Source organism: Drosophila biarmipes, chromosome 3R (genome assembly GCF_025231255.1).
Source record: "Drosophila biarmipes strain raj3 chromosome 3R, RU_DBia_V1.1, whole genome shotgun sequence".
In the NCBI taxonomy this organism is placed as follows: domain Eukaryota; kingdom Metazoa; phylum Arthropoda; class Insecta; order Diptera; family Drosophilidae; genus Drosophila; species Drosophila biarmipes.
In genome coordinates this window covers 7,858,154-7,880,258 of record NC_066616.1, presented here as the reverse complement: position 1 = coordinate 7,880,258, position 22,105 = coordinate 7,858,154, and the positions used below count along the sequence as shown (strand labels likewise).

The 22,105-nt window shown below is 46.8% G+C and overlaps 12 protein-coding genes across 13 annotated transcripts; 7 read left to right on the top strand and 5 right to left on the bottom strand.

Annotated features, from left to right (window-relative positions):
- Positions 1-351: 351 nt before the first annotated feature.
- Positions 352-1,368, top strand: LOC108027088 (surfeit locus protein 4). Its single transcript, XM_017098304.3, has one exon. It carries the CDS (start codon positions 652-654, stop codon positions 1,366-1,368), a length of 717 nt encoding a protein of 238 aa, XP_016953793.1. The 5' UTR covers positions 352-651.
- On the top strand, positions 1,306-1,940 carry LOC122818829 (uncharacterized). Its single transcript, XM_044094237.2, has one exon. It carries the CDS (start codon positions 1,407-1,409, stop codon positions 1,677-1,679), a length of 273 nt encoding a protein of 90 aa, XP_043950172.1. The 5' UTR covers positions 1,306-1,406; the 3' UTR covers positions 1,680-1,940.
- An 812-nt stretch (positions 1,941-2,752) lies between these two features.
- LOC108027449 (probable enoyl-CoA hydratase echA8) lies at positions 2,753-4,384 on the bottom strand. The gene is made up of 4 exons (XM_017098900.3): positions 4,226-4,384; positions 4,061-4,166; positions 3,211-3,996; positions 2,753-3,151 (listed from the first exon to the last, which is right to left on the bottom strand). The coding sequence occupies exons 2-4, from the start codon at positions 4,161-4,163 to the stop codon at positions 2,910-2,912; spliced, it is 1,131 nt and encodes a 376-aa protein (XP_016954389.1). The 5' UTR covers positions 4,164-4,166; positions 4,226-4,384; the 3' UTR covers positions 2,753-2,909.
- A 204-nt stretch (positions 4,385-4,588) lies between these two features.
- LOC108027413 (SUMO-activating enzyme subunit 1) lies at positions 4,589-5,903 on the top strand. Its single transcript, XM_017098851.3, has 3 exons — positions 4,589-4,796; positions 4,862-5,290; positions 5,381-5,903. The coding sequence occupies exons 1-3, from the start codon at positions 4,690-4,692 to the stop codon at positions 5,856-5,858; spliced, it is 1,014 nt and encodes a 337-aa protein (XP_016954340.1). The 5' UTR covers positions 4,589-4,689; the 3' UTR covers positions 5,859-5,903.
- On the bottom strand, positions 5,896-7,107 carry LOC108027414 (proteasome subunit alpha type-2). Its single transcript, XM_017098852.2, has 5 exons — positions 6,948-7,107; positions 6,769-6,845; positions 6,454-6,709; positions 6,231-6,386; positions 5,896-6,166 (listed from the first exon to the last, which is right to left on the bottom strand). Exons 1-5 carry the CDS (start codon positions 6,986-6,988, stop codon positions 5,992-5,994), a joined length of 705 nt encoding a protein of 234 aa, XP_016954341.1. The 5' UTR covers positions 6,989-7,107; the 3' UTR covers positions 5,896-5,991.
- A 2,302-nt stretch (positions 7,108-9,409) lies between these two features.
- LOC108027385 (gastrula zinc finger protein XlCGF57.1) lies at positions 9,410-11,463 on the top strand. The gene is made up of 2 exons (XM_017098819.3): positions 9,410-9,501; positions 9,559-11,463. Exon 2 carries the CDS (start codon positions 9,563-9,565, stop codon positions 11,237-11,239), a length of 1,677 nt encoding a protein of 558 aa, XP_016954308.1. The 5' UTR covers positions 9,410-9,501; positions 9,559-9,562; the 3' UTR covers positions 11,240-11,463.
- A 313-nt stretch (positions 11,464-11,776) lies between these two features.
- LOC108027384 (gastrula zinc finger protein XlCGF57.1) lies at positions 11,777-13,843 on the bottom strand. 2 transcript variants are annotated; one of them, XM_017098818.3, is made up of 3 exons: positions 13,755-13,843; positions 12,449-13,688; positions 12,272-12,386 (listed from the first exon to the last, which is right to left on the bottom strand). In XM_017098818.3, the coding sequence occupies exons 1-3, from the start codon at positions 13,793-13,795 to the stop codon at positions 12,351-12,353; spliced, it is 1,317 nt and encodes a 438-aa protein (XP_016954307.1). In that variant the 5' UTR covers positions 13,796-13,843; the 3' UTR covers positions 12,272-12,350. The 2 variants fall into 2 exon arrangements, with proteins under 2 accessions (XP_050744934.1, XP_016954307.1); XM_050888977.1 differs by having other exon boundaries at positions 11,777-13,688.
- A 37-nt stretch (positions 13,844-13,880) lies between these two features.
- On the top strand, positions 13,881-15,398 carry LOC108027424 (interleukin enhancer-binding factor 2 homolog). The gene is made up of 3 exons (XM_017098872.3): positions 13,881-14,131; positions 14,196-14,324; positions 14,386-15,398. Exons 1-3 carry the CDS (start codon positions 13,967-13,969, stop codon positions 15,280-15,282), a joined length of 1,191 nt encoding a protein of 396 aa, XP_016954361.1. The 5' UTR covers positions 13,881-13,966; the 3' UTR covers positions 15,283-15,398.
- On the bottom strand, positions 15,297-16,801 carry LOC108027425 (sialic acid synthase). Its single transcript, XM_017098873.3, has 2 exons — positions 16,454-16,801; positions 15,297-16,134 (listed from the first exon to the last, which is right to left on the bottom strand). The coding sequence occupies exons 1-2, from the start codon at positions 16,787-16,789 to the stop codon at positions 15,355-15,357; spliced, it is 1,116 nt and encodes a 371-aa protein (XP_016954362.1). The 5' UTR covers positions 16,790-16,801; the 3' UTR covers positions 15,297-15,354.
- A 438-nt stretch (positions 16,802-17,239) lies between these two features.
- LOC108027350 (serine/threonine-protein phosphatase alpha-2 isoform) lies at positions 17,240-19,468 on the top strand. Its single transcript, XM_017098769.3, has 2 exons — positions 17,240-18,552; positions 18,653-19,468. The coding sequence occupies exon 1, from the start codon at positions 17,469-17,471 to the stop codon at positions 18,375-18,377; it is 909 nt and encodes a 302-aa protein (XP_016954258.1). The 5' UTR covers positions 17,240-17,468; the 3' UTR covers positions 18,378-18,552; positions 18,653-19,468.
- A 39-nt stretch (positions 19,469-19,507) lies between these two features.
- On the bottom strand, positions 19,508-20,356 carry LOC108027351 (c-Myc-binding protein homolog). Its single transcript, XM_017098770.3, has 2 exons — positions 20,231-20,356; positions 19,508-20,168 (listed from the first exon to the last, which is right to left on the bottom strand). Exons 1-2 carry the CDS (start codon positions 20,240-20,242, stop codon positions 19,644-19,646), a joined length of 537 nt encoding a protein of 178 aa, XP_016954259.1. The 5' UTR covers positions 20,243-20,356; the 3' UTR covers positions 19,508-19,643.
- Positions 20,357-20,967: 611 nt separating this feature from the next.
- On the top strand, positions 20,968-22,100 carry LOC108027271 (uncharacterized). Its single transcript, XM_017098646.3, has one exon. The coding sequence runs from the start codon at positions 21,042-21,044 to the stop codon at positions 22,098-22,100; it is 1,059 nt and encodes a 352-aa protein (XP_016954135.1). The 5' UTR covers positions 20,968-21,041.
- The last annotated feature ends 5 nt before the right edge of the window (positions 22,101-22,105 follow it).

The following is a 22,105-nucleotide window of genomic DNA, read 5'->3' as shown; positions in this document are numbered from 1 at the left end:
ATCAAAAAATAAACTCGTTGTAGTTACCTTCGGAAACATTTAAACTAATAAATAATTTTTTGTTTTTGTTTTTCTGATGATCCAGTAACGAGTTATGCTGTACACCGCAAAACGTATTTTCTTAGAGGCGCCTACGGAGCTTGGCTGCCAACTGCTAATCAAAATTTTTTTAGATGAAATTTTTATAAAACATAGTTTAAATATTAGACTTTAATATGCTAATAAAATAATTTCTCTGACTTTAACCTTAATGTGTGAAAAAATTCTTTAAAATAATTTTTTTTACGAATTAAACATACCTATTTTTTAACCCGTTAATAAATTAGACTAAGACTAGCATTTTCCTTCCAAAATGTTTTGTTTAGAATTTTATTTATTCAAAGCCAGGAATTTTGAGAATTGAGAGCTTGTTTTTCCAACATAAAAAATGGAAAGTTCAACATAGTAGTCGGAGACTTTCTTCTCTCAACAACTTTGCTTTCGTTTATAATCGTCTAATTATCATTAACATTACCGATTGAATTAACTGTCTCTAGCTAGCTTTCCATTTTAAATAAAAAGTCTACTTAAGCCAGGATAGCAGCTCGGAAATCGATTACTATTTTAGTAATAAAAATAACACTTTAAATAAGAATCCAGTAGTTAAGGATAATGGCGCTTGACCCTGTAATCATGGAGGTTCAGCAAAAGCGTGCGCTGAAGTTTCTGCTGGATTTCGTGGCCAGGATCTTCGTAGTGTCCAGCTTCCTGGCGGAGGCCTTGTACACCTACAGCCACTGGCACCTGCAAAGGAGTACGGTGAACATGACCTGGCATTGTGGCTACTTGGTGGCCGGGACCTTCAACAGCCTTCTGGCGACGGCGCAACTGATTGGCTCCCTGCTGATTGTGGTCCACAGGCAGAGATTCCTGGCCACGGGAATGCTTTGGTTGGCTTCCCACCTGCGAATGGCCGCCACTCCGGCGCTGTGGAGCGTGCCCAAGTACATGGAGCTGTGCGGCATGATCAGCGCCCTGCTGCTGATAATGCTGAAGTCCCAACGATACGCAGTGGTCACCTTTCTGCTGATCACCTACCTGAACTGCAAGGAGCTGGAGCGCTTCCTGTGGCACGTTCTCTACAAGTACGTGCTGAAGATGCTGCTGGTCCTCATCATGGTGGGCTTCCGGCTGAAGCTCTCCACCGGTCTGCTGATCGCTTTGTTGGCAATCCACTGCCTGGATAGCCACATCTGGCGGAGTGATGCCCTCGAGGACTACTTGTTGTCCACCGGGGACGTGCGCCGCTTCCACTTTTGGCACAAGGTCTCCGTAGCCGGGGGACTGATGCTCAGTGTATCCAAACGAAATCGCCTTCACACGTTGTAAACTGTCAACCCAGCCAAGCTTCAGACGAAACCCCAAAGATGTCACGAGGAACCGAACTGGAAATAGCTAATCCGGAGCCAGAGCAGCTGGCTCAGTCAGACACTGACAGTTTTCGTTGCCTTCAAACTTCGCCGCGACTGCACGTAGCCCTCCACGGAATGTCGGCCCTGATCCACACCCGTCTGTCCAAGATGGCCCTTGACCTCTGCATGGAGCTCCTTGAGGCGGGGGTCAATGCGCAGGCACTGGCCGAGGTGGTCCTTCACGTGCTCGACGTCAAGGAGAAAATCAAGGCACCCACAAGTTACTAGACGTCAGTACACTAAAACTTTCCTCCAGACGCGCTGATTAGTCTTATCACATCCGACCTGCTCAACTCAACCCTCAACCTTGGTCGTGATCACCACGAAGAAATCCCTAATTCGATAAGAAATATCAGTTATTATCGGCACAGACTATCACAAAACGTTGATAAATAGGCGGTTAATTAGTTGTATTCTATTTCCAAAATAATTGGTTGCACACCTTGGTTTCGTGCGGTTCCTGATTAAAATTCACCTTTACCATTTGAATGATCTCTCCTGTTTGCCTTTAGCTCAATCTTGAATGGTGATTCACTTCACTTCTGCGTTTTAACTTTTCAAGTAACTCGGCAATTCCCTTTAGATTATTAAACTACGTTAACAGTAAGAATTTAACGATTTTTTAAATGGTGCAGTTACTTTTTTAAAAATATTAGTTTGCTGTCTAGAACAATATGAAGTGTATCTTCTAAACATTGTTTGACTGAGCAGCTTACACTTTATCGAACGAATATTCTGCGGTACCTGAAAGGCCATTGATAAAAATCGACCAGAACTTGGTTGTGGAATCGAGCACCTCATGACGCAAAGTTCAACAGGGTGCGTATGCTTTTGCTAGCCAATAATGAACATGCGTTTGTATTCTTAATTCATTTGAAGAATTAGTTGTCATTGGATAGTACAGAATTTGCGGAAATAGCAAGTTCAGCTAAATTACCATATACATAAGTAGGTAGCATATAAAATCAAAGGCCACTAAAGCAATGTTCTGCCAATTAACACGAAAGAGAGACTTAATGTCATTTAATTTGTATTTCTAAGTGGTAAAGTCGCCATTTCTCTTCAAAAAAAGTTAGGCCCCAACACGATGTACTACATATCAACAGACTGCTCAGCTTCGATAAGAAGTATAAGTTTTTATAATCTGTTAAATGATCTCTTAAAAGGGTTATTGTACTTTAGCTATCGATGATTGTAGTGGGTGTTTCTTTAGAATTTTATGAACGTTTTCCTTTCCTTTAAAAGCAACACACTTTATCCTTTTATCCATTTTTTTAAATTAAAGAAAAAGATAAAGGTGATTCATCCTTAATAAATTTGTTCCGATAACATGTATGTATTTGAATAAGTTAGCAAAGTCGAATGGATCAGTTTGGAACTGGTAATGAGCGTGATATTTACAAAATTAAATTAAATGACTTGAAACAGTTAATTTTGTTTGGATAAGCATCACTACTTTTACTTCGGCTTATCTTGAGGGTCTTTACTATCGGCACTCTCAGCGGGCTTCTCCTCCGGCTTCTTTGACTTTTTCTGGGACTTTTCGGCCTGCTTCTGCTTTTCCGCCTCTGCCAGAGCAGCCTCCTGTTCCTGCCTCAGTTTTTCCTTCTGGGCAGCTGCCTCGGCCACTTCCTCATCGTCCCAGTCGGCCATGGAGCGGTCCCGCTTCAACCACGAATGCGTGGTGTCCGGCTTAAAGGCTGTGGGAAGAAGACAAGAGTGAGATAAATCGACAATCAATGGGATCGGAGCAACTTACTCTGGTTAAACCATTTAATGCCGTTTTGCATGTCCTCAATGATCTCGCGGGAGGTGAACATCACCTCATTCTGCACCGCCTGGTGGAACGTGGACGTCTCGAAAGTGCTCGAGTACACAGAGTTACGATCGTGGATGAGAGCGCGCTGCGGGAACTTGGCCAGGCAAGTGGCCAACTCCAGGGCATTGCCCAGCGCAGTTCCCGTGGGCACAATTCTGTTGACCAGGCCAATGTCGTGCGCCTCCTGGGAGCCCACCGGGCGGCCTGTCAGTATCAGATCCAGAGCACGCGACAAGCCAATCATGGCCGGCAGGCGAATAGTGCCAGCATCGAGCATTGGCACGCCGAAGCGGCGATTAAAGAATCCCAGCACGGCGGACTCCTCCATGACGCGCAGGTCACACATGAGGGCCAGTTCCAGGCCGTTGGCTATGCAGTAGCCGTTGATGCCGCACACGACTGGCTTCTTGATCTGGCGCCGCGTGGGACCCACGGAGCCCTCAGGCCGCATCAGGATGTCCACGCTGATCTCCTCCTTCTCGTCGGTGCTGATCTCGAGGATGTCGAAGCCGGAGCAGAAGGAACCGCCCACGCCGTAGAGCACGGCCACCGGCGAAGTGTCGTCCGCCTCGAAGTTGGCGAAGGCGTCGCAAAGTTGAGAGGCTGTGAGGGAATCGATGGCATTGCGCTGCTGAGGCCGGTTGATGCCGATCAGGGTGATGTTCTTGTCCTTCTCCACCAGTATGTTCTTGGGCGGTGCCGAGTCGGCCGCCTGGGCCGCAGGATCTGGAACGGTCGCGGTTACTACGTCTATTCCCACATTATGTCACCGGCTTTTCCGGCAACTTACCTTTATGCAGCGCCTTTGTGGAGGAGAATGTGCGGTGGGCTGCGGGGAAACGTGCTTGCTGGCCCACCTGCTGAGCCACCAGTCTGCCGAATTTGCGCAGCATTGTCTTTTGCAAAATAGCAATCTGTTACTCGAGATAAAACATATAACAAGCGGAATGCTTACCGAAATATTAAAAACTCGTCAAGTTTCCAAGTTTTGCAAAAACAATTCAGTGGTAATTGTGTTCAGGGTTGCCACCGCTGTATGGGTACTATCTAGCTTTCTCCGCCATATCTAGCTTTTTTAGAGTTAGTTGCTTGACAGGTGAAAATGTGTGTTTTATGGAGTTAATTTTTAAAAATATTTTTCTGAAATATTACTAGCTTCTTAGCTTATTAAATCACCAAAAAATGATTTGATACTTGTTTTCCCGAAAGTATAAAGTATGAGAAGTTAATGGGAAATCTATTTTAGCTACTATATATTCAAAAAAATAGCCCAGAATATTATTTACCAGTGGGTGGCAACACTGACTAGGAATGGCGTTGCGGTGTTTTTAAAAGGCGTTAGTGCGTTTTGCTGGCGTCCTAAAATTTGTGCAAAAAATTGGCTTTGAAAAATAAGAGTAAAGTTAAAACAAAGAAATCATGGGCGTGGAAATGGACACCAACGAGACGAGCGTGGAACTCACGGAGGCGGAGAACGAGCTGTACGACAGACAGATCCGGCTCTGGGGTCTGGAATCTCAAAAGCGGTAGGTGCATAAAAGCCGGCTTCTAGCAATGGCGCTGTGATAAGTAAAACTAAACGAGATTTCAGCCTTCGCACGGCCAAGATCCTCATCGCCGGGCTGTGTGGCCTGGGTGCCGAGATCACCAAGAACATAATCCTATCCGGAGTCAACTCCGTGAAGCTGTTGGATGACAAATCCGTCACCGAGGCGGACTTCTGCTCGCAGTTCCTGGCAGCACGTGATTCCTTGAATACCAACCGCGCCGAGGCTTCCTTGGAGCGGGCACGAGCTCTTAATCCCATGGTGGACATCTCCGCCGACAAGGAACCCCTGAAGGAGAAGAGCTCGAAGTTCTTCGGCCAGTTCGATGTGGTGGTGGTCAATGGCGAGACCAACGAGGAGCTGCTGCGGATCGACACCATTTGCCGCGAACTGGGCGTTAAGTTCATAGCTACCGATGTCTGGGGCACCTTTGGATTCTACTTTGCCAGTCTCCAGAAGCACAGCTACGTCGAGTATGTTATCATTTTCATATCACTTATTTAATAGAAGTTTTAGTTAGAAGTACTGCGTTAACCAATGTAAACCTGATGTACCATTTTCAGGGATGTAATCAAACACAAGATCGTATCCAACCCGGATAAGAAAAAGAAGTACGAGACCGTGTCCATTCCAACACAGCGCGAAGTGGACTATCCCGGCTACTCAGCATGGCTTGATTTCGATATTACAGCGCCTAGTTATGCGCGCAAACTGAAACGCAACGGGCCGGGCATTCTGCTGCTAAGTGTTCTGCAAAAGTTCCGGACCACCCACCAGCGAGATCCAAGCTACAAGAGCAGAGATGCGGACCTGGAACTGCTTCGCGGGATTCGCGACGAACTGTTGCCAAACTCTGCCCTGGATGACGAAGCTCTGGGACTGATCTTTGCCCAGATATCTCCTGCCGTGGCGGTAGTTGGTGGCGTCGTGGCCCAGGAGGTTATCAAGGTGGTTACCAAAATGGAAGCGCCGCACCGCAACCTCTTCGTCTTCGACCCCGAGACATGTGCCGGATACTTTGAGACCATCGAAGCCAAGTAGATCGCTCCCCTAAGCGCTTCTATTAAATATCTGAATATCCAATAACACCAAGTGGTAAATTTTATTTGTTTTTTATGTCCCGTACTTATCAAAAAAGCTTAGCTTGGGTTTATCTTAGCGGGGCGTATAACGTTTAAGGGATGCTGGCCAGGTAGTCCTTGATTGAGGCGGGGTCCAGGCGCTGGAATCCGTTCTGATCGCAGATTCCGATCTCAATGTTGTCGGCAGTCATTTTTCCCTCGAAGCCTTCTTTCAGAGTGAGGATAGCGGTGTGGACAGCATCGTCCAGCTCTAGATCTTCGCTGTAGCTGCAAGTGGAAGACATAACTCGTGATTCGGGCGATTTTACTAGAGAGCTTCAATCGATCTTACCGCTTCTCCAGGAAGGTTTTGCCGTTGACCGCGTTCTTGCCCATGGCAGTGGCCTTCCAGGCGAAGTAAGCACCCGATGGGTCGGATTGGTAGAGATATGGACGGCCATTGTCCCAGCCGCAGATCAGGAGGGAAACGCCGAAGGGACGAACACCACTACACGGGCAAATTAGATGGGTTATCGAGGGAAAACAACATAAAAGAGTGACCGGCGCATTCTTACCCGGACTGCGTGTACTCCTGCATGAGGGTGGCCACGCGCTGCACCAGCTGCGACACTGGAATCGGCTCCTTGTACGTCAGGTAGTAGGTCTGGGCAATCTTGCGGGCCTGCTTGACCAGCAGGCGGTAGTCTGGACCCATGCCCGAGTAGACCATGCCGATGTGCTTGTAGATCATCTCCACGCGATGCACGCTGTGCTCCTCATACAGCGGCGACTTGTGTTTGTTCTCTGTGGCAATGACGACGCCGTTGGAAGCTGCACACAAACGGGGAATATTAACTGCATGCGCAAGCCACACTACTCTGGATACCAACCCATGATGCCCACCGAGGGAGCTCCGCCGGATACGGCCGCCAAGGCGTACTCCAGTTGGACGAGTTTTCCGGAAGGACTGCAAGCGACCGAAAGTTGTGGTTATTGCCCAGTCATGGCGGCAGGTTAAGTTCCCCAAGGCGGAATCCCCCGCTTGCTAAAGGCCACCCCGTTTTCTCACCTGAACGTGGTCAACGAAAAGCTGTAGCGCTCGGTAGCCATGTTTCCTGGGCCTCAGCAGTGAGAGTTGATGTGTAAAATAAAAAAGCCGACTTCCTTCGAAACAAAAATGACACAGCAATAGGCAATAGAGATGGGAAAACATCAAATTAACATCGCTCGTGCTCCGTTTTTTAGTATTTTTGTGCCTGACGTAAGCAAACGTAAGCACCGTAACCAAACGTAAGCAACCGTAAGTGTCACAAAAAAAGGGAGATTAAAACGGATGGAAAAGAATGTTGCATAGCTACTGGCTTGCATACAAAAAACAACAAATTTTAAACAACAAATGGATATTGTACTTTTAAAAAGAATATATAAATAATATGAAAGTATAAAAAAAATATATGTATATTAAGGACGAAGGCAAAATAAGATCTTGCGGGGCTAATCCGTATTGGCCGAACGTCTCAGGAAGGACGATTTTGAAACAAAAAAAGACTTGTTTCACTGTTTAAAAATTAAACAACAATTTTCCACCAAACATTTTGTGAGGATTTTTTTGTATGAAGTTTTTGGTTTGGACGACTTTTTGGTGGGCTGAATACTAGGATTAGGCATTCGTAAGTGCAAGTAATGCCAAAAAAAGCGCTTGCACTGAATTTTAGGACACAGATATGTATATGTTTCCACACATGATTTTCAAATATGTTATTGAACTTATTTCCAAAAAGTTCCTAGCAAATTAATAGGACTTCCCTTGTAATACCAAAATTAAACTTGGATTTATTTTAAAAGTCAAAGGAATTGAATGACCCCCACATGAAGAAACACTAATACATTTCTCTGGCTCATCCAATCCCTGAATACTGCTCGTTTGGTTGGTCACCTCAATATGCTAGGTATTGAGTTTTTTGAGTTACATGATCCATTTCGCGTTTTAAATTCGCAATATAATGAATAGCATTTTTTTTATATTCACCGAATACAAGAAACCCACCTGTCCTTGTTTAGACATTTACCGACTTTAATGAATAAATAAAGATCTTTTTAATATAATTTTAATATTGTGTTTTATAATCACTGTGTTCCCAATTACTTTATCAACATTTGATGTTAACTATTACTTTTTAATTGGTAGGATCTTCCGTCTTATGGCTTTTCATGTGCCAACTCAGACCTTGATGTTGGAAAAGTCTTCAAGCTACGGGAAAACTTGTCCTTGTTCTTCTGCCTGCATTCGAATGTGGGTGCACTGAAACGGCCGTTCTTCTGTGTGCATACGAAGGTGGAACTGAAGGTACGATTTGTCTTTGAAATAGAGCAATGGGTGCACTTATAAGCCCGTTCTCCGGTGTTTCTTCAGGTGTTTCTGCAGAACAATCTTCGAAAAAATGATTTTGGGCAGGTGTTTTCCTAAACTATCTTTACTTGCGAAAGTCGTTGGGCAGTGGGTTTTGAAAAGCTCTCCAAGGTGCAGTCGCAAGTGATACTGAAGGCGTGATTTACGCTTGAAATCCTTTGAACAGTGATCACACTTGAATGGTCTTTTTCCCGTGTGCGTTATAATGTGCTGTTGAAGCTTGTCTTTCCTCGTAAAAGTCGCTGAAAGTATGATTGGTTCGTCTTTATTATAGTTAGTCTCGATCTTCATGAGCCTTTCGAACTCATGAGTTTCGCATTCTGAGATAGGACTGGGACTGCGTTCCTCCTCGATTGTGTCGTCCTCAAGAGGTTCGTTCTTCACTAGGATTCGGTCTAATTGTCGTTCTTCCTCTTTTAACTGCCAAACAATTGGGAGTTCCTTTGGTAAGAGTTCTTTTCATCGAATGCATTTCCCGCGTCCTGAAGGCAGGAAGTGGTTTCCGGAAGTTGATCGCCTTTTTCAAGTTTTTAGCCGGTGCACTAAAAAGTCGTACGGGCAATGGAAACTCCAGCTTTATGCATCCCTTCAAAAGAATTGACCTGTTTTCAGAGCTCTTTAAGCAAACACGGCAAGTTGATGAGGTCATCGCAGTTGCAAGCGCATCTAAAATCGAATAACTTAGTTATGAGTTCATTTACAATAGTTCTTACACAAAAGGGGACGATGTTTTGTTTACTTTTCTTTAGAGATGTGTAATTTGATATTAACATCTAACTAAATGCTATCGATAGCAACAGGCGGTCAGACACTGCACAGTGGGCTTGAAACTTTCTTATATGCCCTAAAATAAAGAAAATTGCTAAGGGATAAATTAGTCAGAAATTTTATGTTCTATTAACATTTTCCAGAATTACATTTTTGGATATCCAAAAAAAAAAAACAAAAGGTGTGAGCTAAATGAAAGTTTAACCCATTTTTTTTAGATTGGTAAAAAGTTACGTTTTTGTGATTTCAACGTAGTTATGTGGGGAAATGAACTACAGGCTTGTACCAAATAATATATTTATGCACCCATCGATAGCCTTCAGCTAAAAGTACGATAGTATCAGCCCACACATCTCTAACACAATGTCCAGATGTCCAGGAAGTAAACAAACCATCCGACCTACGATAAATTATATCTTACAGTAAAATAGGCGTATTTGTATCCGTAAGAACGTTTGTTCTTTTTGCGATGAAATCCTTAGACTTCCCTTTTTAATTGCAGAGCGATGAGCTCATCAACTTGCCGTGTATGCCTAGAGAGCTGTGAAAACATGGTCAACGTTATTGAAGGGGAGCATGAAGCTGGAGTTTCCATTGCCAGGATGATTTTTGAGTGCACCGGCTTTAAACCTGAGAAAGGAGATCGACTCCCGGAAACCATTTGTACCTTCTGCCTTCAGGATGCGCGAAATGCATTCGATATAAAGAAGACCTACGAAAGGAGCTCCCGCCTGTACTGCCAGTTAAAAAGTAGTTCCACAGAGGGGGGCCTTTGTACTCACCAGAATTTCGAGCTTGTTAAGGAGAAGGACCCCTCAGACTTGACTGGCAAGAAGGAACAACCTCTGCAGTTCGCTGTGCAAGTGAAGGAAAAAGACTTTAGATACGTGCCAAGCAGGGAGGAGCACCTAACAGACCAATGCCTCGTAAAGAACGAGCCACTCGACGAAGAAGCGTTGGAGGAAGAGCACAGTTCAAGTCCCATTTCAGACAGCGGCATTATTCAGTCCGAATGCGAGGTGAAGATCGAGGAGGATGACGATTCTGATAGTGATGGAAACTTTGAGCCTGGGTGCAATGATAATGAGGACGACAGCACACCCAAATGCTCTCACTGCCCGCAGATATGTACTTCGAAGAAAGACCTTAAGCGACATTGGCGTGTCCACGCAGAAGAACGACCCTTCAGGTGTACCCAGTGCTCAGCGGCTTTTGCGAGGAATGGCAATCTCAAAACACACATGCAAACGCACACGGGAGAACGGCTGTTCAAGTGCACCCAGTGCTCGAAGGCCTTCAAACGTAACTCCCACCTGCAGGATCACCTGCGTGTTCACACAGGCGAACGACCCTTCAAGTGTCCCCAGTGCCCGAAGTCCTTCAAACACAACACACAACTCTACTATCACATGCGAATGCACACAGGCAATCCTCTTAAGTGTACCTACTGCCCAAAGTCTTTTGCCAGGAATTATAATTTACAGATTCACTTGGCGAGCCACACAGGAGAACGACCGTTTGGGTGCACTGAATGCTCAGCGACTTTTGTGCGGAATGCCAATCTGCAGGAGCACATGCGAACGCACACTGGAGAGCGACCCTTCGAGTGCTCCCAGTGCTCCAAAACTTTTACCAAGAAGACACATCTTCAGGAACACCTGCTGGTTCACACAGGAGAACGACCGTTCAAGTGTGAGCACTGCCCAAAGGATTTTACGCGTAACTCACACCTTCAAAATCACTTGCTAGTGCATTCGGGAGACCTTTTAAAATGTACAATCTGCTTTAAAACGTTCGGAAGTAATGCGCACCTAAAGCTTCACCTGGCAGTCCACTCAACGGAACGACCATTTAAGTGTACCCACTGCTCGGCGGATTTTACGAGGAATGATTCTCTCAGGACACACATGCGAACGCACACAGGACAACGACCGTTCAGCTGTACCCAGTGCTCAAAAACTTTTTTCACGAACGCGCATCTGCAGGGACACCTGCGTGTACACACTGGAGAACGGCCGTTTAAGTGCACCCATTGCCTAAAAGCTTTCAAGGATCAATCGTACCTCCAGGTACACATTCGTATCCACACCGGCGAACGACCCTTTAACTGTTCCCACTGCTCAAAGAGTTTCTCCCAGAGTTCAAGTCTGAAGCGACACTTGGAAACCCACAAGGGGAGATGAGTGTCGTAAGATTTTACAATAAGCTTTAACTATAAGTACCCGTTGTTTAAAAATTTGTTAAAGTATTGTATAGGTAATAGAAAGTTTCAAATATGTTCATTGTAGGGACCAAGAAATATTTTTAAACCGATGATTGAAATGTGTATGTGTGTGTAGGTACCACACCGACTAAATTTGTTTTAAAAATATTCTTTTGAAACCATAAATGATGAACTACAAAAATACAAATAGATAAAATATGATGTTATTTTGTATGCTTTTTTATTTATTAAAAATGTAAATGTGGCTTAAATCACAAAGAAATTCGGGTAAACATCTGGTTATCTCGAAACATTAACATTATAGTTGACTAAAGTAAAAGGTTTTTTTAAAAAGGGTTTGTAACACATATGTAATATGTAGTCGACAAATCAAATATATCTGATTTCTCTAACAGACTCCACCTAGATGGCTATTGAAGTGACGAAATGCCACCAGACAGAGTTTAGCCTAATGGACGTGGCATTCCCCGAAAACAGTACCCTGTTTGCCTCAAAATTTAAGAAATATCAACAGCAATTTATTGATTTGGCTTCTTTCGCCCATAACAAAATATATAACAAATGCAATTCAGCAAAATTATTGGACATGGGTTCGCCGCAGGTGCCGCTTAAGACTCGTCTCCTGCGTAAAACAGGCTAAGCACTGTGAACACTTGAAGGGTCTTTCTCCGGTGTGGACTCGAAAGTGCGCCTGGAGAGCCAAATTTGTGGGAAATGTCTTCGGGCACTGATTACATTTAAATGGCTTTTCTCTTGTGTGAGTTCGCAAGTGTTCCTGCAGAGCTGAACTGTTTTCGAATGTTTTCGAACAGTGAGAACACTTTGGGAGTTTTCCTGTATGCACCCGCAAGTGATCCTGAAGATGTGAATTATACCTAAAGTCCTCTGAGCAGTGGGTGCACTTGAACGGTCGTTCTCCAGTGTGTACGGCTGAGTGTTCCTTAAGGTGTGACTTCCTGACAAAAGATTTTCCACACTGGGTACACTTAAAGGGTCGTTCTCCAGAGTGGACTCGCAGGTGACCCCGAAGAATTGCCTTGCTTAGGAACATCTTGGAGCACTGCGTACACTTAAACGGGTTTGCGTTGGAGTGCACTTGCAAGTGTCTATAAAGAATCGGTCTGCTTGTGAACGCCTTTGAGCAGTAGGCACACTTGAACGGTCTTACCCCTGTGTGTAATCGAATGTGTTTCTGAAGAAGCGTGTTCTCTGCAAAAGTCTTTGAGCATTGGGTACATTTAAATTGTCGTTCACCTGTGTGCATAATCAGATGTTTTTTAAGAATTGCCTTTAGCTTAAAAGATTTTGAGCAGTGGGAACACTTGAACGGCCGGTCTCCCAAGTGCGTTCGCACATGCTCCTTGAGGTGTGAGTTATGTTTAAAAGCCTTCGGGCAATGGGTACACTGGAATGGCCGTTCTTCCGAGTGTACTCGCAAATGCTCCGTAAGTCGATTCTTGAGGGAAAACGTTGATAGGCACTGTGTGCACTTGAACGGTCGTTCCCCTGTGTGCACCACCATGTGGAGTCGAAGAATTGATTTCTGCGCAAAATCCGCTGAGCAGTGGGAACACTTAAACGGCCTCTCGCCTGTGTGAACACGCAAATGATCTTGAAGCAGGCAATTCTGCGGAAAAGTCTTTGGGCACTGGGTGCACTTAAAAGCTCGGATTCCTGAGTGTATCAGTAAGTGTCGCTTGAGACGCGTATTACTGGCAAACCCCTTCGAGCAGTGGGTACACTTTATGAGTTTCCCTGTGTGCAGTCGCATATGTTCCTTAAGAGTTGAGTTATGTGTAAAAGCCTTCGGGCACTCGATGCACTTGAAGAATCGTTCCCCGGTATGCGATCGCAGGTGTCTTTGAAGAAGTGAGTTAATTCTAAACGCTTTTGAGCACTGGGAGCACTTGAATGGCCGTTTCTCTGAGTGGGTTCGAAGGTGTCGCTTTAGAACCTGTTCCGACTTGAAGGTCTTTGGACACTTAGAGCACTTATGCGAGCTGTTGTCGTTATCGGGGTCCCAGTCTTCATCAAGACAGTTGAATATTTGGTTCTTAGCTGGTCTTTCATGAGGTCCTCCTTTCCTGCTCGAAGCCACGCTCTCGCAATCCGATTCTTTGCACAGTTCTTCCTCGAGCAGATCCGCTTCCAGCGAGCCCTTGCTCAATAGGCAGTAAAATCGGTGGCTCCTTTCGTATGTTTTCTTTACATCATAGGCATTTTTCGCATCCTGGATGCAGCAAGTGCAAATGGTTTCGGGAAACTGATCACCTTGCTCTATCGTAAAGCCGGTGCAGTCAGATATTATAGTCGCAATGGAAACCTCTGCTCCCTGCGTTTCTTCGTAGATATTGACCATGTTTTCGCAGCTCTTCAGGCACACCCGGCACATCGACGACTCCATGTTTCTGAAAATTAATAATGTGATCTCTGCTTTAATCTAAATTCGGCTACTTCGGAGATACGTCTCTTACAGGAAGATCAGGTGGTTTTCTGCGCTTCTTGGAAATTGCATTTGAAATAGATAAGACCATCACCAAAAACATTTATCCAAGTACCTTGGGTCAGGAAAACCCATTCGTGGTGTTTTTCCCCCGTCCGTCTACGGTCACACTGTTCTCATCCCTCAAAAAAATAGAACGCTCCGGCGTTGCGAAAATAAGTAAAAATTCATCCCCACAGGAATATGGTTCGTGGAGCTCTGCGAGGTGGACGCCCCATGCGCGGGGGCATCCGTCCGCCGTTCAAGAAGACCTTTGTGCCCCGCCACCCGTTCGACCTGACCCTGGCGGAGGTCTTCTTTCCCAAGGTGCCGCTCGCCGGCACTGTTGACGATTCGGCTCTCACCGCGGTAAATCAATAAACGCACATGCGTTCCCATGCGGACTTTAACGGGTTTCCGACTTGCGTTTCAGGCCCTGCTGAAGCGCAACCAGGACTTGAGTCCCACTCCCAGCGAGCAGACGGCCATCGGGAACCTGGTGACCAAGGTGCAGGCTGTGCTGGACAACCTGGTGGTGGCTCCCGGTGATCTGACCACTTGTGTAAGTACCCTTTGATTCTCAGCCAAATGTACAGCACCTATATCACATCTCAAATGACTAGCAACTGGAGGAGGTGCGTCAGGTGGGCTCGTTCAAGAAGGGCACCATCCTGACCGGCAACAATGTGGCCGACGTGGTGGTCATCCTCAAGACCCTGCCCACCAAGGAGTCGGTAGACGCCCTGGCCAAGAAGGTGGAGGCCGACCTGAAGGCCAGCATGAAGACTGAGGTGCTGACCAAGGGCGACCAGCACACCATCCAGATCCACGAGCGCGGCTTCGACATCGCCAACGTGCATGCCAAGGTGCGCATTCTGATTGCCACCTTGCCGCAGAACCTGCGCAAGCTGGAGCCGGAGATCCACTTGGACCACAAGCTGATGCAGAGCCATCTGGCCGCCATCCGGCACACGCGTTGGTTCGAGGAGAACGCCCACCACTCCTCGATCAAGGTGCTCATTCGCATTCTCAAGGATCTCACTAGGCGCTTTGACGCCTTCGCGCCGTTGTCAGCCTGGATGCTGGACCTGATCGCCCATTTGGCCATCATGAACAACCCGTCGCGCCAGGCCCTGCCCATCAACTTGGCCTTCCGTCGCGTCTTTCAGCTTCTCTCCGCCGGACTCTTTTTACCCGGATCGGCTGGCATCACGGACCCCACTGAGCCGGGTCACATCCGGGTGCACACTGCCATGACCCTGGAGCAGCAGGATGTGTGCTGTTACACCTCGCAGACGCTGCTCCGCGTGCTGGCCCACGGCGGGTACAAACACATCCTGGGACTGGAGGGCAATACCAGCATTGTGCGCGAAATGTCCGTCTGGAACGGAGTCTGCGTTTCTCCGCTAACTGCTGTCTACGAGAAGCCAACGGACAAGAAGGAGGGCGACCTCGAGGAGGACATCGAGATGATCGAGAATGAGAACGAGGACGAGGGCAGCGACGATGGAGCCGAGTAAAACAGCCCTGGCTATTCATTTACAACTGTATTTAATATTCCACATTTCGTATTTTTTGAACAATCTTGACCCCTAAGTAATTATACTACTCCCACGTATGGGTTCATCTTCACCAACATCGCCTGCTAACTCCTTGCCCACCACGTCCAAGTAGGCCTCCGCAGTCAGGCCGCTGGGTTCACTGACTTTAATGGCCATGTCGGTCAACTGCAGTTTGTGACCTTTCTCCAGACTTCTAGCTGCCACAATAGATTTGCCCAGTTTATTCCGGCAGGGCAACTCGCAGGGCAAAATGGTTTTAAGCTCAACCTCGTGAAGTGCATCCTCCAGTTCCTGACCACCATTTAGTTTTTGTAATATCTCGTTAGGAGACAAAGTTGCTGAGAGTTCAAAATCGGCAATTGCCGTGGTAAGGGCTCTTAACTCTCGGGGTTCCAGGGAGCATCGATGGTCGGAGCCCTTCTGAGCCTTGTCCAGTGTGAAATGGCGCTCCACTATGCGCGCTCCGAGTAAAACAGCGGCCTGGGTAATCCTTATTCCAAGCTCATGACCCGAATAACCAATTACCACATTGGGAAAGAGGCTCTTAAACTTGGTTATCAACTGCAAGTTGCAATCTTCGGGGGCCGTCGGGTATGATGAAACGCAGTGCATTAGAGCGTAGTCCTGCTTCCCAGACTCGGCCATGGTTTGCGCAATCCTCTCCACAGTTTCCATGGTCTGCATTCCGGTGGAGATCACCAGGGGGACGCCCAAACCGGCCGCCTTCTTAAGGAGCGGAAAGTTGTTGGCGTCTCCGGAGCCAATCTTAATAAAAGGCAAATTTAGCTCTGCCAGAAAGTCCAGCGAGCACTAAAAAATTATCAGTCATTATTTGTTCTAGTAAGATAAATATTTTTGGACATGCACATAAATTAGAAAAAGGTACTATACTTTGTAACAGAATTTTTAAGTGGATAATTATAATATCGTGATCAAATTGTGTGAAAATTTAACTAGGCTGAACTGTTTTGATTTTAGGATCATATTATTCTTTAACTAATCAGAACCTCATTGGAATCCTTTTACCATAATTTAATGGATCACAAATTTCAATTCGTTAAGGTTCCAAAAAAACTCTATAAAATTCTATTGAAGATGCAGCCACCAATTAAGATTAATTGATAGATACCTCATCCATGGCGGAGGCTGTGAAATCCACATTTATTTGCCTACTGTAGGCCTGCAGTTCGCGGTACTGATCCCTGGAGAACTCCAGGAACTCCTTGTGCTCCCCGTAAGTTCTTCCCCAGGCGTGACCGCTGACATACTCCCGATCTAGAGCGGATCGCGTAAACTTAGCTGCCAAATCGGATTTCTGAAACTTTACGCAGTGGCAGCCGGCGCTCTTGGCCTCGGAAATCATCTTCTTGGCCGTGTCCAGGCAGCCCTGGTGGTTCTGACCGATTTCCGCGATGATATAGACGGAATTTCCCTCTTTTCCGCTTATAATATCGGCTATTAGCATTTCGTACAAATTCGAACCCGCCTAACTTAGGATTTAATTAATTGATAGACGGGCGTAGGCTGGGAAACTTATCGAGTGGAATATCGAGAAAAGTTTCTATATTAAAAAGTAAAGATTTAAATCCAACATTAAATTTACCATAAAACAGCAAAGAATGGCTTTAGCTAGTGATATGAAAATGTAACCGAAGGGCAACAAAAGCTAACCAATTCAAAGGCGATAGGCAACCGCCCAACCGATAGCCCGCCAAAAGTAACCGTGCTAAGGAATCGACTAGATAAGATGGCGTCTGGGGTCCGGCCACAAGATCTTTTTCCGGCGATGTGGCACCTTGCTGCGGTGCACACCAGCCATCCCGCTCGCACCCACGCAAAACGGCACGACGCACAAGGGCAGCGAGATGGCGGGAGAGGGACAACCATGCGAGTCGGGGCATGACTAACTGCCTGTTTCGCTCCTTCCTGCTGCTCCGTCAATGTAATGTGGACACACTGGAGAAATTTTCATACTAGTTAGCTGTGAAAAGTATTTAGCTGAAATAGATTTGGGCAACTACAGATTTCGAGGCTATTCGGCGCTACCAACCATCGTTCGCGGCAACCTCGACACCCAGCAGCAGTAGCAGCAGCAGCAGCAGTGCACCAAATCGCCGGACTCAAGACGCAATCGCAACGCAAACATGGGCGACGTGATGAACATCGACAGCATAATATCGCGACTTCTGGAGGTGCGTGGGGCACGGCCAGGCAAGAACGTACAGCTCTCGGAAAGCGAGATCCGGGCCCTGTGTCTCAAGTCGCGCGAGATCTTCCTCTCGCAGCCCATTCTGCTCGAGCTGGAGGCCCCGCTCAAGATCTGCGGCGACATCCACGGCCAGTACTACGATCTGTTGCGTCTCTTCGAGTACGGTGGCTTTCCGCCGGAGTCGAACTATCTCTTCCTGGGCGACTACGTTGACCGCGGCAAGCAGTCGCTGGAGACCATCTGCCTGCTGCTCGCCTACAAGATCAAATACTCGGAGAACTTCTTCCTGCTGCGCGGCAACCACGAGTGCGCCAGCATCAATCGCATATACGGATTCTACGACGAGTGCAAGCGTCGCTACAGCATCAAGTTGTGGAAGACCTTCACGGACTGCTTCAACTGCCTGCCGGTGGCGGCCATCGTCGATGAAAAGATCTTCTGCTGCCACGGCGGCCTCAGTCCCGATTTGACCTCCATGGAGCAGATCCGTCGCATCATGCGCCCCACCGACGTGCCCGACCAGGGGCTGCTGTGCGATCTGCTGTGGTCCGATCCCGACAAGGACACCATGGGCTGGGGCGAGAACGACCGCGGCGTCAGCTTCACCTTCGGCGCCGAGGTGGTGGCCAAATTCTTGCAGAAGCACGAGTTCGATCTCATCTGCCGAGCCCATCAGGTCGTCGAGGATGGGTACGAGTTCTTTGCCAAGCGCCAGCTGGTCACCCTCTTCTCGGCGCCCAACTATTGCGGCGAGTTCGACAACGCCGGAGCCATGATGTCCGTGGACGACACGCTGATGTGCTCGTTCCAGATCCTTAAGCCGGCTGACAAGCGTAAAAAGTAATATCACACACTTGCAGCACCACGAGCAGTCTTTTTCTATATAAAACAAATCAATAAGAAAATCAACCAACCCAAGAAACAAAGAAAACAAAACGAAACACACCAACAACAACCAGAAAAACAAAACAATCAGTAATAAAATGCTTTGAAACACCACATCAGATCATGGATGAAACGTAAGTGTGGGCTGCTAACGCCTAGAATTGAACAAATCAGCTAGTGAATCACACGCTCACCCAACCTTATCTCTGTTTTTGGTCACTTTATCATCGGCAGCCGGGGCGAGTCGAAATCCAAAAGAAAATCCCCCAACACTTCGGACAGCCAGCCAATGCATGGAGGAGCTGCGCCTCGATCGAAGGACATCATCCTGGATCCCAAGCAGAAGAATGAAGTTTTCCCCTTCCCCCGCCCCCATTGAGATTTGATTCGCAATTACAAAACACACATTGACAAATACCATGATTAAAGCCACATACATATTTATTTTTAATAGCCCCGCATATGCTTATATACAAATTGGTATATCTACCGACCAACCATCTATACACACACTCACATTGCCTGCCCACACCTGCGATTATGGGTTTTGTCCAAATTTTAAACACTAGGTAAACAGGTCCGTACGAGCAGAGCACCAAGCATAATACGGATTAGATGTACGTACGGAGAGTGGCTGGACCTCAGTCGGTCACAAAAGCATACATATAGAAAGGGGGCCCCGTAGCGCTCTTTGGCCTTAAGAGTAACAAAAAAGCAAAACAGAACGAGAAAAATCGAAGAAGGGAAATCGTTGAGCAGAGGAGAGAACGCTTGCCAAGAAGTGAAATAAACGCTAAGTTTCGACCTTGAATCAGTTTTTTGTTCGTCCATATGCTGTCCGACCCGAACGGACCGGACCCCAGGAAAATGCCCGCACCCAAAATCCAAGAAATTTATTATTTTGCCTCCAAAACTCCTTTCCGTTCGTCGACATCAATCAATGCGATCCCTCGCCCGTCATTTTTAAGATGTGTTTTTTTAAAAATTAACTATTATTAATATGTATTATCAATAATCCTTTGTATTAATAAACAAATGATATAAAACGTGTATGAATTATGAAACTGATTTCAATAAACATTTGAAAAATCCGTAGGTAGCTTCATATTTTTTATTTCGCTTTATTTACATTTACATTTAGGAAAATACTTAACATTTGTTCTAAATGGATGCGTTCTAATGGGATGTTTTTGGTGTGGTCTAGTGAGCTGCTAGCCTGAAAGATCTACTCGTTGGAGCTGCTGGCTTCCACTTGGACGGATGTGCTGGTCTGAGCGGCGGCGGACTCCTCCTTGGGAGCCTCCGCTTTATCCTCCACCTGGCAGGCCTCCAAAGAAGCTGTAACCTCGGCCACAGCGGCTGGAGAACTTTCTGCCGCTTTCTCTGGGCTGGTCTCCCCGTTCTCCTGCGGCTCCACCACTTCAGTGGGCTCAGCGGGGACCTCCTGCGCTTCTGGGGACGCCACCTCAGTTGGGCTGGTTAAGGGCTGATGGCCCTGAAGCACCTCCGGATTGATGCTGTTGATAATGCCACGCAGCCGCTGGATCTCCTCGTTGGCCAGCTGCAGGTCCTGCTGCAGGCGCTCGTACTTGTCGTGCTGGTGGCGCACCACGCCGATGTGGTTGCGGATGTACTCCATCGGGTTCTCGGGCCGCTCCTTAATCACGCGTATGAAGATCTTGGTCAGCGAGTCCAGAACGCTGCCGCGCTCCAGGTAGCGCCGGATCTCGTCGCGCTTCGGATCGATGGGCTGCGTCATCGTGGAGGAATTGGGGTTAGTCAGTGGCACACGGATTTTCCGAAAAAGCTCACCTTAAAGGACATCTTGGCAAAAATGGAGGCAGGTGGTATGACCGAAACTGCAACTTCGAAATATACCCAAGTCAAGCCCCCAAGGGAAACCAGGGCTGCCGATCGGGCCTACCAAAATGGAACTGGTTCGGTTCTAATCCATTTGACAAACCTTTATTTTTCAAGCACATTTTTATAATCTAAATTTTGTAACCCTTTTTTAACTAATTTATGTGATGTCTTGCGTCTCAAATAAAAAAGTGTTATTCCTTGCAAAAGGAAACAATAATGCAATGAAAGTATATATTTGTTACAAAAATTAAACATATGACAACAAAATATATATGTTTTAATTTTATTTTAGCTTACAAGGCTCAATTGGCAAATTGAACTAGTTCAGGCAACCGTTATTTTCACTATACCAGGACTGCCGAAGCATTCACAACCGGTTGGGTCTTATTAAAATTATTTTTATACTTTTGGGTTCAAGTTTAAACTAAATTTATAAAACCTGATAGAAAAATAAAGAGATTAAAAAGTTACTCACTATAACTAATTATTATTTTTAAAGAGTTCTAGTACAAATAATTTTTTGCATAAACAATAAATTATTTTTCATTGTTCCTTATTAACCGTTTGTACATTTTTCCAATGAAATTGTTTTAAAAATCTTCGAAACTTACTTTAAAAAAATATTTCAAATTTAGCGGTTTGAGATCTCTGCGCATGTCAGAGAATTGTATACCTACCAGTACATACATTTTATTCTGCTGGATACAGCAGTTGCGAAAACGGTTTTTCGAGTGGAACACACTTAAAATATTCCGATATAATGATGAACACTTTTGAAAACACCTTTATCCGAGGGCCCTCGCCGTCCTATTCCGACGATGCCAACTCGGAGAACGCTTTGTCCGTTACTCTTCCCATCGGATCAGGGGTTCCCGAGTTGGATTTCTGTCGCGACGACTCAAAGACGGACACGGGAGACTACTTCGACGAGAAGTACAACAGCGACAGCTGCTCCCGCCTGCATCCCGGCCACCAGGGGCGCAACACCTTCGCCTTCTGGACCATCGTGGTTCTCCTCTTGGTTCTGACCGTGGGCAATTTGGTCCTGACTCTCACTATTGTGGGTGTGCTGCGCCTGGGAAAAGGCGTCCAGGGCATGGAGGTGATCCCCGAGGTGGATGTGGTCAAGTTTTACGGCTCCACGGACTTCGAGCGGGTGCAGACCAACTCCATCGGCCAGATCCACGGCTTCTCAGACATCCCGGTGACCATCAGCAGTGATGCCGGCGAGGGAGAAGGCGGCGTCAATGTGCGGGTGTTTCGAAATGGCAATGGAGCCACGAACGAACGCGATAGGATTGTCCTGAACAGGGAGGGCATCCTCGTCCAGGCCACGAATCTGTTTGAGGTCAAGGACCCAATCAATAAGCAACCCATTTTCACCACCCACCGCCCGCAGTACAACATTCCGGGCGGAGTGGAGGCGTTGCAGGCCAAGGTGGTGAGTGCCAGCGGCATCGCCAGTCCCATTCATGAGTCCCTCGTTCTCGAGAGCGACGGACGCATGGCCATCAGGGGCTCCGAGGGCGTTTACTTCGACGGAGCCAGCGTTGATTTCCAGGCCGAACACCACGTCTTGATTAACTCAACACAGGGCGCCACCATCCTGGAGGCCGGCACGGGCATCTTCCTGGACATGGAGCGCATACCCATCGTCAGTTCCGAGCTGGGACTTCGCACGGGCAGTGTCCAGTACAAGATTTGCGTGTGCATGCCGCACGGAACACTCTTCCGGATCGCCATTCCCAGGGTGCACAACGGGCCCAAGATTACGTGCGCCCACTTCAGCGGCAAGGACGATCCCTGCGAGGTCAACTAAGGCCT